Source organism: Raphanus sativus, chromosome 8, assembly GCF_000801105.2.
Source record: "Raphanus sativus cultivar WK10039 chromosome 8, ASM80110v3, whole genome shotgun sequence".
NCBI lineage: Eukaryota > Viridiplantae > Streptophyta > Magnoliopsida > Brassicales > Brassicaceae > Raphanus > Raphanus sativus.
In genome coordinates this window covers 22,133,998-22,148,913 of record NC_079518.1, presented here as the reverse complement: position 1 = coordinate 22,148,913, position 14,916 = coordinate 22,133,998, and the positions used below count along the sequence as shown (strand labels likewise).

At 34.1% G+C, this 14,916-nt stretch overlaps 2 protein-coding genes across 2 annotated transcripts; both read left to right on the top strand.

Annotated features, from left to right (window-relative positions):
- The first annotated feature begins 4,823 nt into the window (after positions 1 to 4,823).
- LOC130498451 (protein DCL homolog, chloroplastic-like) lies at positions 4,824 to 6,649 on the top strand. The gene is made up of 3 exons (XM_056991826.1): positions 4,824 to 5,319; positions 5,934 to 6,048; positions 6,147 to 6,649. Exons 1-3 carry the CDS (start codon positions 4,967 to 4,969, stop codon positions 6,321 to 6,323), a joined length of 645 nt encoding a protein of 214 aa, XP_056847806.1. The 5' UTR covers positions 4,824 to 4,966; the 3' UTR covers positions 6,324 to 6,649.
- Positions 6,650 to 9,620: 2,971 nt separating this feature from the next.
- LOC108832045 (uncharacterized) lies at positions 9,621 to 12,244 on the top strand. The gene is made up of 7 exons (XM_018605537.2): positions 9,621 to 9,929; positions 10,172 to 10,259; positions 10,396 to 10,482; positions 10,638 to 11,210; positions 11,284 to 11,611; positions 11,679 to 11,760; positions 11,872 to 12,244. Exons 1-7 carry the CDS (start codon positions 9,735 to 9,737, stop codon positions 12,076 to 12,078), a joined length of 1,560 nt encoding a protein of 519 aa, XP_018461039.1. The 5' UTR covers positions 9,621 to 9,734; the 3' UTR covers positions 12,079 to 12,244.
- Positions 12,245 to 14,916: the final 2,672 nt, after the last annotated feature.

Below are 14,916 nucleotides of genomic sequence, written 5' to 3'. Positions count from 1 at the left end.
GTAAAAGTTAATAAGTAAGGATTATAAATAATTTTAGGTACCTTTATAATTTCTTATATATTATTTATGAACTTTTATAACCAAGTTTACAAGCTTTTCTAGTTAATTTATATATTTTTATCTATTTTACTGATGTTAAAAACTTTTAATCTGATTTTACAAATTTCTAAATTATTTTATAAGTTTAAATTAGGGCTAAAGCTCCCAACTATAACCTCTTTCCATCCAAAATAGATGAAGTTATAGCCAAAACCGGAAAACCAAGTTTTCCCGCCAAAACCGGAAAATCGAGTTTTCTCGCCAAAATCGGAAAATCGAGTTTTCCCGCCAAAACCCAAAAACCGAGTTTTCCTGCCAAAACCCGAAAACCGAGTTTTCCGGCTAAAACCTGAAAATCAAGTTTTTCCGGCTAAAACCCAAAAATCAAATTTTCCGAGACTTAGTTAAATATTGTGTAAAAGTCATTTGAGTTTGATGTTATCATTGTTGTAAAACATGAAAATAGAGTTTAGTGTTTATTACTGTTACTTTATAATGTTATAATCATGAAAATTTGAATTTGATATTTATTTTTTATTTATGTCTATTTTATTTGTAATTAAACACAAAATTTTACAAGTTAAAACATGAAAATTTAATTTCATTTTTTATAAAAAAATGAAAAATTGAATTTAATGTTCATTTTTATTTATCTCTATTTTATTTGTAGTTAAACATTTTTTTCTATAAGTTAGTTTCACTTTTAGATATATTTATATATGTTTAGACCAAAATAAAAGATAAGGAATTTTTGGTCATTTGACATAAAACTCATCGAGATACAAAAATAAAAAATACAAAACGAACATAACTGCATCTAGATACAGTTTCCAGATGCATGATCCAAAATTTACAGAATCGCGAACGAACGACATCTGATTGCTGCATCCAATTACTACGCGCAGATGCTGCGTCTAGAATTCTCATCCGGTTTACGAAATGAACAGGCCCTTATAGGTTGAGGGTAGGGTGACATAAATGATTTGTAGCTTGATAATTTAAAATGTTAAACTATTAGTATAAGGTTTTTCTTCCTATTTAAAAATAGTTGAGGGGTTTTATAACTAAAAACCTTTTAACTAATTATCAATTAAATAAAAGCACGTAAACACAATTTTACCAATATACTGCAAGTAATAGTAGCTAACTAGCTTATGATTTTATGAGTTATACACATATATAAAATCCTTTTTATTTATGTAAAAACATTTCCTACTACTTAATATATTTTTGGTGAGTCGATTCTGTCACATGTTCCATTGGTTCTATCACTTTTAACTTTTTATCCAAATTAGTTATTTAAGTGCATAGGTTTAACTACCGATCATGGTCCACAAACATAGACAACTTCTAACTGCACATTTTACTAGTAGCATTCGAATTTGGGGTGAACTAACAAAATCTAAAGAGTAAATGGTAAATATAATCAATACCTGAAGAAATCCACAAGAAAAAAGACTAAAGAGTAAATGGTAATTATAATCAATACCTGAAGAAATCCACAAGAAAAAAGACTAGAGTCTATATCAACACCTCCTGGAACCCTAGAAAGACAGACATGGAGTATTGCAATAACATTAGGTCCATTTTGGTTCGTTGTTGGTTGGAACGAACCATTCAAATTAGGTATTTTCCCACGATCCTGTTTATAGTTATTCAAATCAAAGACTTTTAAAATTAAAAGTGATTTAATTGAATCATCAAGATTAAGCATTTACAAAGTATATATGTTTCTCATTGGAAGGTAACAACAATAAAGTGGCTTCTGAGAAATAGTCCATCCCTGACAAGATGTAGTTTGCTTGGAGACATCTCCAAAAAATAGATGTTAGTTCCCTAACAATGTTCTTTTGGTGAAGGTTCAAATTAAAACTTTAAAGGTTATTTTATGGAAATGATGATGGTTAAAATGAAATCTATTTACTACATTATCCAAGAAAGTTATGATTCTGCATGATGTTGTTGGTAAAACTATACATTAAACAAAAACGTAAGTATTAACAAATTATAATAGTTTTATAATGTGAAAAAACTAAATCATATGCTTACAAAAACGCAAATCAGCCAATGGAATCATATGCCTTCCTCGATCAACACAATTTTCTCGTTGGTGATTATCATTTTTGAGGGTTAAAAAGGAAAAGTATCTCACTTAAATTCGAAACTCTAAGATTATTGATTTTTTCCAATAAAATATAATCTGAACAAGGAAAAGAAGAGGAATAAACTTAGTTAGTTATTTGATTATGTTATGGTTTAGAAGACTTCCAGAAAACTTCCTAAGAAATTTTTTGACATGTCCCTGCCTAAATTTTATTAGAATCTAGGTTTTCCGTTTAAAACGAAGTCTTCTAGAAGTTTTCTAGAGAAATTCTTCTCATGTATTAAATCTTAAAATAATTAATACGTTTATAAAAATATTTTGAAAGGGAAAAAATCGAAATCATGTAACAATAAACATTTATAAATGATGTAAATTTAGTTTAAGAAAAATTGAATTATTTTTAACATCGATAAATGATAAATGAATGTAGACTGAGTCATAATATTCATTGATTTAGGGTTTGATAACATATGTTACAATATTGTTGGTATTTTTAGGGTTTGATTTTGAAATCATATTTTTTATCTGTGTTTAGTGACTATCTAATAACTTGATTTTAGACGATTTCTATGTTTATTTTAAGTTTAAGGAAATGTACTTTTTAGTTTGACCTATATGTCTTTTGATATTTTTGAAGTTATTTAGCACTTTTGAAAATTAAAAAGACATATCTTAAAGTTACTTAACACTCTAGAAAGTTCATATTTTACAAAAACGAACATAAAAACTTCCAAGAAGAAGTCTTCCCTGATTAGCTAGAAATATTAAAAACATGAATGTTTGCATTTTATAATTATCACCAATTAAGTTATAAATTTTATTCAGGAGTCCTAATAATGACTAATACACATGAATTGACAAAAAATATATTAAAAAGTCATTTTAATATTAAAGTAAATTGAAGTTTAATAGTGATTGACGTAGAAAACTTGTTAAGAAGTCTTCCGTTTAGGTAATTTTTGCAATTTCAAATTTACAAAGGAAGACTTCTTAACAAGTCTACTCTACAACATACATCTTGATAAAACTTAATTTATTAATATTGTTTACTTTTGAATTTGAAAAATCTTCAAAAATCCTGGAAAAGACTTCTAGAAAAATCTTCTCTCGTAAACATGATGGTTTTAAAATTGACCAAAGTTCTGTAGATATTTGACTTTTTTAGTAGTTACCTAGAAGTGTTATTCGAGGAGATTTCTATAGAATTCTTCTTACGCTCATATGAGGTCTTCTCACTATTGTAAGAAGTATGCATGAGTTACTTTTGCAATTGACCATAGTTAACTTTTTCAGATATGACATTTTTAGAAGTCTTCCATCAAAAGACTTCTTAGAGAATTCTTCTGCCAAAATAATTCTAGAGAAGTCTTCGATCTCTTGTAACCTAAGATTTGACCAAACACAGAATACAATTTTAGAAGACTTCTCAAAAGGGTTTCTGGCAGAGGACTTCTCAAGAAATGTTCCCATTAATATTAATTTTTTTTACAATTAATTATCAGTTACAAAACTGACCAACGCATACTTCTTGCGATAGTGAGAAGACTCCATCTAATAGTAAAGAAGATTTCTCGATAAGTCTTCTCCAAGAAGATTTTCTATAAAAAGTCAAATTTTTTACAAACTTCTATAAATTGCAAAACTAACATATTTATCCGAGAGAATTTCCGAGAAGTTTTCTCATTTTTTTGTTAACAAAAAAAGTTAAAGACTTCCCTAGAAGTCAATTGCAAAACTAGTCTGTGCATTCTTCTTTCGTGAACATATCTGCAAAAAAGAATTGATTTCATACATTGAACACGTGAGATGACTTTCTTAACTTCTCCAAACTCACTAAACTTCACCACAAAAGTGACCCACTCGTTAATGACCAAAAATCATGAGTTTCAATATTTCTATGAACCTTTCAAATTTTGAAATCAAAATCTTAATTGTTTAGATGAGTTTAGAGGAAAGGGGAAAGAGAAGTAGTTTGTGTGCATCAGAATGAAATAAAAAGAATAAAAATCAAAATTTTGATATATTAAGAATTTCAAATTGGTTGTTCATGGTGGTTAATGTATTGATGACAATAATAATAAGGTAAATAGTTGATGAATATGAATATGATAGAGTAAAACACTCATTTCCGAAAATTTTTATTTTCGTAAATAATTCAAACTTTTAGCATAAATAGAACAAATAAAAATTTCAAAGAAAAACATTAGTTAGTTTTGTGTTTGACTAGGTCATATTTGAAAAATCACAAAATAAATTACCTAAACACTTTTTATTTAAAATATTTAAGATTATCTGAATTTTTATTTTATTCTGACCCCCAAATTACCTGGAATTTAATCGAAAAACCTGAATTATACTATTTTATTTAGATTATTTAAACTTAAAAAAAGGGAAGATACCAAAATCAAACTCGACCTAAAAAAAGATTAGGATATTAGCTAAATCTTCAACTTTGTTACGACAACCAAACTGAACTAAAGTAATCCAATCGAAATCGAATCAAACTTTTACAAATACCTACATGAATGTTTCTTAAATCTCAAGAACCAAAAAAATTGAAAAACCTGAACCGGAACCTAACCAAAACTAAATCGAATGCACATGCTTATACGGGACCTCCTGCTTATATATGTAATACAAATCGAGCAATCAAAATTCAAAACGTTAAAAAAAAAACTAGGCGGCCCATTAGACTCAGATAGAATCAATCCATTCCCAGACTTCCTCTTCTATCCTCTGGTCGCAAGCTTTCCACGGCACGTCCGCGAATGGATAATGTAACCGTTTAGCTCTCTCTTTCTCTACTCCACAATTCTTCCTGAAATGAACTTAGCTTCCGTTTCCTCGACGCCGCCAGTGGCTTCCCCTTGTTTCCGTTGCCGAGCTTTCATCTTCTCCTTCTCTCCTTCACCTCTCTCTTTATACTTCCCCCGTGACTCAGCACGGCCTCGAGTTCGAGTTCGCTCCTTGCGAACGGAATCGGACGGCGCTAGGGTCGGTGACACGGAGTCGTACGGATCGGAATTGCTTCGCCGGCCGCGTGTTACGTCTTCTGAGGAAGAGGAAGAAGAGGAAAGCTCCGGAGAAGGAGATGCGTTTGTGGATTGGGAAGATAAAATTCTGGAGGTTACGGTTCCTCTCGTTGGCTTCGTGAGGATGATTCTTCACTCCGGAAAGTAAGTCTGCTATTAAGCATACTAGAAAGGTAGTTTTGTTATCTAGTTGTGTTTCTATTGGTTGATATGATCTTGTAGTGGTATGAAACGGCAGCTCGAGATATTCTCTGTAACTTGCAAATGGTTCTAGTTCTTTGGATCCCATATGAGTAGTAAATCTTGAAGCATTTCTTGGTGTAGCTGTACTTTTTCAAGCCCCCGGAATTTCTTGAGATATTCTCAAGTTCTAGTTCTAGTTCTTTTGCATTTCTTGAGATATTCTCAAGCCTGATGTAACATTCGTTTCAAGCCCCCGGAATTTTTGAAAAAATTTACATGGAAATAAGCCTCTAAATTTGTAAAAAAAAAATTTCGGCCCCCCCAAATTATAAATTCCTTCTTGATTTGTCTACAGTCCCCGAAATTTCATGGCCGGCTTGTACTAGTGGTAATCCAGTTCATCGAGTACTGATTCTTAAGTAGTGCTTTTGTTAAGCTTGCCTAGATTTCCTTTGAGTATCTGCAAGAGTGAAAAAAATAATTGTTCCTTGTTTACATTGGATCTATACCGAAGATACATTCTGCACTGGTTGATAGTATTATGAAACTCTGCCTGCTGGCATTTCAAATTACAGATACGCAAACCAGGATAGGCTAAGCCCTGAGCACGAAAAAACAATTGTTGAGATGCTCCTTCCTTATCACCCTGAAGTTGATAAGAAGATCGGATGTGGAATACACTATATCATGGTATGTGTATTCTGCTTCTTCTGAAACTTGGTTTCTTTCTTTCGACAACTTGGCATTTGTTTAAATTATCTTGATTGCGGTTGGTTTTGTCGTTGCAGGTTGGGCATCACCCAGAATTCGAGAGATCTCGATGTCTGTTTATAGTTCGAAAAGATGGAGAAGTAGTTGACTTTTCGTATTGGAAATGCATAAAAGGTTTGATAAAGAAGAAGTATCCTCTCTATGCAGACAGTTTCATCCTCAGACATTTTCGCAAACGTAGGCAGAACAGGTGAAGAAAACAAAGCTTATTCTAGATATTCTTAAACTCAACAACGCTCTTGGATACATTCTACAAGGTTTTGAAGTTAGAACTCAAGACACTTTTCTCTTTTGAGTTGGAATTATGGATGGAACTTTCTACAAGACATGGTCTTCGCAGGAGATCAGCAATTACAGCACCAGAATATTACTATTTTCACTGTTTACAGTCCCTAGCATTTGTATGATATGAAAATTTACACTAAACTTATGTGAAGAGGTAGTGAAACGATACACACTTTGTGTGCAGGGTTCGAATATTCAGACGGAGTTCCATTTTTCAAATTTCTTTTGTAGTCTTTTTTACATTTATTGTTCTTGTTGGTAGAACTGTGCCATCCAAATCAAAATTTTTGCTTGTGGGTAATATAACTACGATCCCTTAATAGTGCAAAGAATAGAGGAGTTTGGTCGAGCAGACATCAAATTGGGGCCAAGAGCCGTTGAGCTGCATAAGAGGGTCCACTCGTTCTAAACTTTTTATTTGAACCTCAGCAGAGGGGATCCCAAGACCGGCCTAACTCTGAAAGACACATCTGCGGCTGCAATGACCGCTGGAAACTATACCAGAAGACTACTCAAAAAGACTGGACGCAGCTCACTCACCAACATGGGTACACGACAGAAACAGCAAAACCAAAATATTTAGATACTACTATGGCAAGCATACATCAATAGTGTATATCCTAAAATCTACACTAACTATTTGATAGTATTTGTGATGTAAACTAGAGAGTGAAAAAAGGATGTAGGCAACAATCTCCTTATAATACAACGATGAATCGGAAATCGGTTGACGAAAATGGACTTTTATTGAGTAAAAGATCGACTACAAAGAATGAAAATGAGATCGAATACTACAAAGGAGATCAAACAAGACTAGACTTGAAACAATGTAAAATGAGGTCGATGTGTGTAATGTGCTCTCTCTAGGGTTTTCGATGTGTTTAGATCCTTCATCTCTCCTTCCTTTAATAGATGAGTGATCCCGCGATTCTCTCAACCTTCTCCGCGATCTTCCAGTACTCTTAGACCTCTTCCTTGGACTCGTATTCTTGTTGTGGGCTCTTGCTTGTGCGGCCTGTTGGAGAAAATTATCCAGGTACCAGTTTCCTCCAGCTTCCGGGTAGGATCCCAGCTTCCGGACCCTTGCATAAGAAGAATACAGGTTCCAACCTCTGCTATCAGACCGATCCTTGAACAAAATAGAAGTTTTCTATCTGAGGAAAAACTTCCATTTTTCCAATTATGGAAGAGTTCGCCCTATTTCAGCCAACATCTACATATATAAAAGGAGAATTCAAACCCTAAAAGAAGGGATCGACACTTAGAGGCTAAGAGATTAGAGTTCAGACGACTAGAACTAGTGTTTATACACCAGACGTCGTAGTTCCTATTAAAACACTCAATAATACATCTCTTCTAGCCTCAAATCTTTGTTCTTGATCCAAATCTTCTAGTGTTCGGTAGTACTAAAACGACCCTACACAAAAATACCATAAAAGTTTGGCGCTAGAAGGAGGGGAGTAATCCAACTAAGTGACGATGACATTAGAAGATGGTAGCAATCAGCACGGAACTACCCCGAGGGAACTCGAGCTGCTTAGCCGACTCGACACCCTCCAAAGTCAAATCACCAACCTCTACAAAGCTCAAGAAACAACGACATGAGGTTTGGAACCAGTAAAAGAGTAAGTATGGAGAAGTTGATATACCATGTATTTTATCCACTTTTAGCCATGGTATATGAATGTTTTAAGATATATTTACTACGGTTTGGAGTCTTTTAGAGAATTTACAGGTTCAAGTACGTTTTAGAAAAATATGGTGATTAAGGAGCTTTTTGGGTGCAAAACTGCACAGACGCGTCAGATGTTTAGCTTTAGATGGAGACCTTCCCACCATTAGATTGAGCCTATCTTTTGACACAAGATACAGCTTTGAGTTAGTTTTCCAATTCCACCGTTTGCGGTTTATGTGTTTTTCAGGATAAGTGCAGTTTTTATAAAAAGGATAGTGCGGTTTTATAGAAAAAATAGTGATATTTTGATATAAAACATGTAAAATAAACATATTCATACAATTAAAATTAAAATTTAATTAGTTATAATGTATTTTTAAATAATAAATTCACTAGGATAAGACATGCGCGCTGGGTAAATTTATATGAAAAATTATTTAAGAAATATTGTATGAAAATTTAAATTTATACTCTTGAACGAATTAATATTTTCGGTCTTCAAACAACTTTTTAAAAAACTTTTTTGCTAATTACATAATTTGTTTACTGATGAGCTGATCCCATTTTTCAAAATATTATAGGTCAAAAAATTCAAAACTACACTAGGTGCTAGTTGGGCAGCAACTCCGGGCCTATCAAGTTATAAAAAATCAGAGATTAAGCAGGGTATACGCAGAGATTAGTTTTTAATAATAAATATACGTATAAATATTAATAGATGTCAATATTGTACAAAAAACATCATAGCCTAGTGGCGAATTTTATAATTGTTTTTACTGAACACGAGTCAAAGAAAATAAAATATCACTTGAATTTGTCCCACATCAGCTAACTAAGATAAGAGAGGGTCTTGAGTTTTCTATAAATACATAGATAAGGTTTCATCTCTTTTCTAAACAAATGAAATTGTTTATTGGACCGAACATTTGTATAAATAGTCCAAAATTGTCATTTAAATCAGGGGTTAAAGTGATTAGTCGTAGTTCCGATTAATTCCACCAATTTAACCAAATTCGCGGCGGTTGGCCACCGTCGAACGTCTATACAGCCGCCTATTCAGTTAGGCGGCTGCGTTTTTGAGCATGGGATAAACTAAAATAACAAAAGACAAAAACGCATCTAAACTTAATACCGTACCAGAAGTGAATGCCGTGTCAAAAGATGCGTTATTGGCTAGGATAGAACAATTTTGACAAAAGCGTTATTTCATAATAGACGCAATTACACTTATGAATGGTGACATTTAGTTGATTTGACATTTTGATTTCAAAACTGCCCCATCTATTAGCTTCCATTCATAATCTACATTAACAAAATTAGATAAAACTATGAACAAAATGAAAAATATTAAATAATTAAAATCAATTATCAAATAATAGTATAGATAAATGATTAAAATCGAATCTACCACGCTCCCAAAGACAGCTCAAAATGAGTAAAATAATAGTGTAAAAAGTCGTATTTTTTCCTATCTTTCTCGACAGTCTTTCTCTTAAGTCAAAGACATCATTATCATATTTCTTTCCTTGCTCCATACGAGTCACGAAACCAGATTCCCACCTGCATCTCTCTCTCTCTCTCTCTCTCTCTCTCTCTCTCTCTACATAGCTAGAGCTCACTTAAAGGTATATCTCATAAGTTTCAAATGCAGTCGGATATACAGCGAGCGGCGAGATCGACGGCGTCCGGAGGATCTCGGCGAGACTCCAGCCCGGACTCTTTGAACTTCACACCGGAATCAAATCTTAGCCTCTTTTCCTCCGCCTCCGTCAGCGTTGATCGCTGCTCTTCAACCTCCGATGCCCACGACCGCGACTCTCTCGTCTCCGCTCCCTCCCTGGTACTTCCGCATTACTCTCTCTTCATCAACTGAGTTCGTGATTTTTACTAGTCATTTATGAATTCGCGTTTAATTTGACTGAGTCAAACTACAGAGACAAAAAAAAAAAACAAAATCATGCAAAAGTGGTTCCTTAATTTCGTCACTGTTCTTTATTGAAACAAACGTTTCTTGTGTAATTACTTTAGATCTTGCAAAAAAAAAAGAATATGTAATTTTGCTCACATGATTTGAGGTGACAGGAGCGAGATCAACGGGTAGATCCAGACAAGCGTGGAACAGGGTGTAAGAAGAACAGTCGCAACTCTAGAAAATCAATTAAAGTTAAAGGTAATAATTCAAACTTTGTCTGAGTAAATCAAGACAAGTGACAATAATAGTCCTACAGAGATTCAATTATGCTTTTTTTGGAAAAAAATTCAAAAAAAAAAAAAACAACTTTTCCTATTTACTTTTTTAATCTAAGCTTGGAAACAAGAGTATGTGGTGAACAAAGAAGATGAAATCCAGAATCTTGATTCAGCAAGAAGCTCTTTCTCTATAGCTCTTAGAGGTGAGTCTCTTTCTTGTAAACTTACAAGACATTAGTTTTTTTTTTAACGTCTGAAACGATTATTATCGATTAATTATGCTATTACAACGATGAGAATATTACAAAGACGATTACAAGACATTAGTTTTATTTTACTAATCTCAACTCTTTTATAGAATGCCAGGAAAGAAAATCAAGATCTGAGGCTCTGGCGAAAATGCTAGACAACCAAAAAACTACTACTTCACTGGATCTCACTAAGAAAACTTCGGTTTCAACTAATAAATCAAGCGTGTTTCCTAGTCCTGGAACTCCGACTTATGCAATGCAAAAGGGTTGGTGCTCAGAGCGTGTAGCCTTAGGGAGAAGTCCACCAAACGCTGCGTTTTTACCTTTGTATAGTGGTAGAACAGTGCCTTCCAAATGGGAAGATGCTGAGAGATGGATACTTAGTCCTCTTGCCAGAGAAGAAGCTGCACGAACTTCATTCACAGCGTCACGGCGGCCTAAATCAAAGAGCGGTCCATTAGGTCCTCCAGGACTTGCGTATTACTCCTTGTATTCTCCTGCTGTACCTATGGTTCACGGTGGGAACAGAGGCTGTTTAACATCGAGCTCTCCGTTTTCAGCTCGTGTGTTGCCGCAGAACGGCTCTACTACTAATGCAGCTGCATTTACTCAAAGAACTGATCATTGCATGGCTAGGTCTGTTAGCATCCATGGCTGCTCTCAAACTCTTGCACCACAAGGTATTAGACAGAGATCGAATCTACACAAACGAACTACTCTCGTGTACTTAATGTAATCTAACTCTGTGTACAGATGACATACATGAAAGTATTAAGGATGCGGCTGGTGATGCTCGAGCTGTCTCAAGAAGGGATATGGCCACACAAATGAGTCCAGAGGGAAGCATCGGTTTATCTCCTGAGAGAGAGTGTTCGTTATCTTCCTCATCTCCGACAGCAAGATCAATTGTGGAACTACTGAATGCTCGTGTCAACAGAGCAGAAGCCAAGGACTTACAGGTAGATGAGAAGGTAACTGTAACTCGGTGGTCAAAGAGGCATAGAAGCTTGTACCAAAGAGATAGCTCAAAAATGCGAGACCACTTGCATGGACAAGATATGGATCCTCAAGGCTCGACATGGTATGTTGTTCTAAGTACATGATTTATACTTTGGAGTTGGTATTTGAAAGTTTTATACTTTGTGTAGGGCGAAAACCGAGGAAGCTAGAATCACATCTTGGCAAAATTTGCAGAAAGCTAAGGCGGAGGCAGAAATAAGAAAGCTTGAGGTTTTTTTCTCTCATAACTTTTTTTTTTCTTTAAGCATAAAAACACTTGCAAAACGTGTGAGTGCATCACTCATAGAGAGTAACAATTTTCAAATAAATATTTATTCTCAGGTAAAGTTGGAAAAGAAAAGATCATCGTCAATGGCGAGAATAATGAGAAAAGTGAAGTCAGCAGAGAAGAAAGCAGAGGAGATGAGGAGGTCAGTGTTGGACAATCAAGCTCCAAGCGCATCACGTGGCAAGGCTTTATCTTTCAGAAGAAGTGGGAAGAAGAAGATTGCTTCCCTTAGTGGTTGTTTCACCTGCCATGCTTTTTAGTATGACGGTAAAACGACTCTTCACTACTCATGCATGCGTACGTACGTAATATATATGGTTTTTGTATTCTTGCTTGTAATACTCTTTGATCGTTGTAGGCTGGTGATTTTGATGCATATTTAGTTAAGTTGAGTAGATCTGAGGGATGAGTCTACCCCTTTCCATCTTTCTGACTCTTTGGTTGTTAGAGGTGAATTGATCCCATGAGAGCACCAAATCCAATATGCATCATCGTTTGATCATGCTAATGTTGAAAGATGTTATAGTTTTCGGGTTTTTGACAAAATGTCTTTGTAATTTAGTGATGTCTTTATGCCATATTATATGGTCCATGTAAGTTATATGCAAACCAATCTCACGAGATCATAAGCATAAAACTTGAGGCTTAGTTTGGCCCTTATGTAGTTCTGCTAAATTCGACAACTGGCTATTTTGAAAATACAGATATCTCATGCATATTTGGGTATGAATTTCGATTGCTCTTATGATCACATGATCTTTATCACTTGCCAAATTGAAATCGAAAGAAATTGTGATACAAACGATGGTTATAGAGATTTAAACGGATAGGGAGTACTGACTACAGTCTACAAATATCAAGGTAACCTTAGTTAAATGAGGTTTCCTCTAAAAGTAACCACGGTTTAGTTAAGTTAACTATAATGCTCTATCTATAAAATATTTTGGAAGGAAATACGTCACAGAAGAGAGTGATCAAAACTAGGGAGAGGTAAGAAAATATGTATATGATTAAGCTCTCAAGCTTATCATCTTTATCTCAACACAATAGTTAATTCCTACATTTCTCTTGTTCTTTTGTTTTTTTTTGATATGTGTCACATATCTATTTTTTTTTCTGAATTATACAGAGGTATCTTAATCTCTTAGAAGTGGTCTAGACTAGTCATATGTTGCCATATATCGGTTTTCTGTCATTGACGATGCCGAAATGTTAATTCCTCAATGGCCAGGATTGGAACTCAGATGGCGGTATTCATAACCGTGAGCCCTTTATCACCAGAGTTAAAAACCCCGATTACACATATCTATTTCAAAGTGAGGTTGAGCCATGAGGAGGATTTATGTTCCGATCTTCTACTCTGAAGATTTAGAGAATACTTTGATTACCGCTTCATTGAAGGGAGGCTCTAACATAGTAGTAAAAGAATTGATTTGGTTATCTATATCATTAAAGTACATTTACTTTTTAGTCACATTTCTATTTAAAACTTCATAGTTAAACATTTTTGGGCTAGAGTAGTGAAAGCATGAATGACCTATCGAAAAGTGATTTGTGATATCTTATAAGTGCGGCCAAAATAAGAAGAAATATTATATGGTGATTTCAGGATTAGCAAACAAGACTTTCGAACATTCGTAAAACTAACGTACAACCTGTCGCACATGATGGGGCTCATGGGCCAAATGAGCAGGTGTGAGAAGTCCACTAGTCGTGGATGATCGGGGCACTGGTAACAGATCTAATTAGCTATCTTGGTTCTGATCCGAGAGACATCTTGAGACTTGTTGTGGTGTGCAACAAGGACATTGCATTTTGTGAGTGAGGTGAATTGTAACATCTCAATTTCTGGTATGAGTGATGATTAAAATAATTTATTTCACTATCTATGTCACTAAAGCATGCTTGCTAGAGTAGTAGAAGGATATGTAACCTTTCGAAAAGTGATTTGAGATATCGTACGAGTGATGTCAAAGCACAGAGAAAAGTCATGTGGTGATTGCAAGGTCAGTAGACAAAACTAATGAGCCTCCGAAAAATTAACGTACCGTCGTCAGATGAAAATGAGACCCACAGATCGAGTGAGTGGACATGATGAAAAAAATTGTTTTTGAAATTTTGGAAAATGTTAAACTTAGATTGTTGCATGAATTCAACAAAAGTGTGGTTGATCCGAAGATGCACCTTCGGAGTTGCTTAGACAGTCTAGTTACGTTTTGGATTGCCTTAAAAAAAATGGAGTAACAAAGAGAAAGAGACGTGGGTTTTCGAAGACTAAAAGCATTGTAAGCCATGTATGTGGATTCTAGAATAGTATCTATCCAATTCTCGAGTCGATCCATCTGGTGGTGATTCTGGAGGAGAAGAATAAAATTATTTTGCTTATATCAGATGCAAGAAGATATGAAATGGCATGTGAGAAGCTAAATGAATAAGATCTAATTGCATCCATGAAAATTTTATCATTATAGAAGAAAATAATGTGAAGAAGAAAAAAAAGAGACAGATAGAGAAAAAAAAATATGAAGAAGAAAAAGAAGAGATGGAGGACATTTTTGAAAACATAGGGTCATATAGAAACAAAATTGGATTTTGGAAAGGAGTGTACCGGCTAGCTCAGACTAAAACCTATAAAACAAGAGTTTTAGACACCAAAGTTTATCTCCTATATATTATTTTGGGAGCACTAAAAGAAAACAACCTTAACTTGATGTGTTATTTACACAATGCCATTTTCTAGGTGGCATCCTCACATTCACTCTCACCCCTATTTTGATAAAATCATTTCATTACTAAAATAATTACATTATTTTTCCATTATCAAATTAGTCTAAATTTTGTTATAACACATGAATCATTGTTATGATCATTAAAGATAATAAAAGATGATTAATTTTTCAATCAATCATTTATGTGTTGACTTTGTTTTTCCATATATAACAAAGTCACGTAGTTTCCATATTAAACCATTTCGTAGAATGTTGTGAGAATTCGGGTTAACCAATTTTTTCATATATAATTGCGCTTTTCATTTCTTATTCAAAATAGACAAATTTATTAGTAGGTTTGTTTTATAGTAATTGCGCTTGTCATTTCTA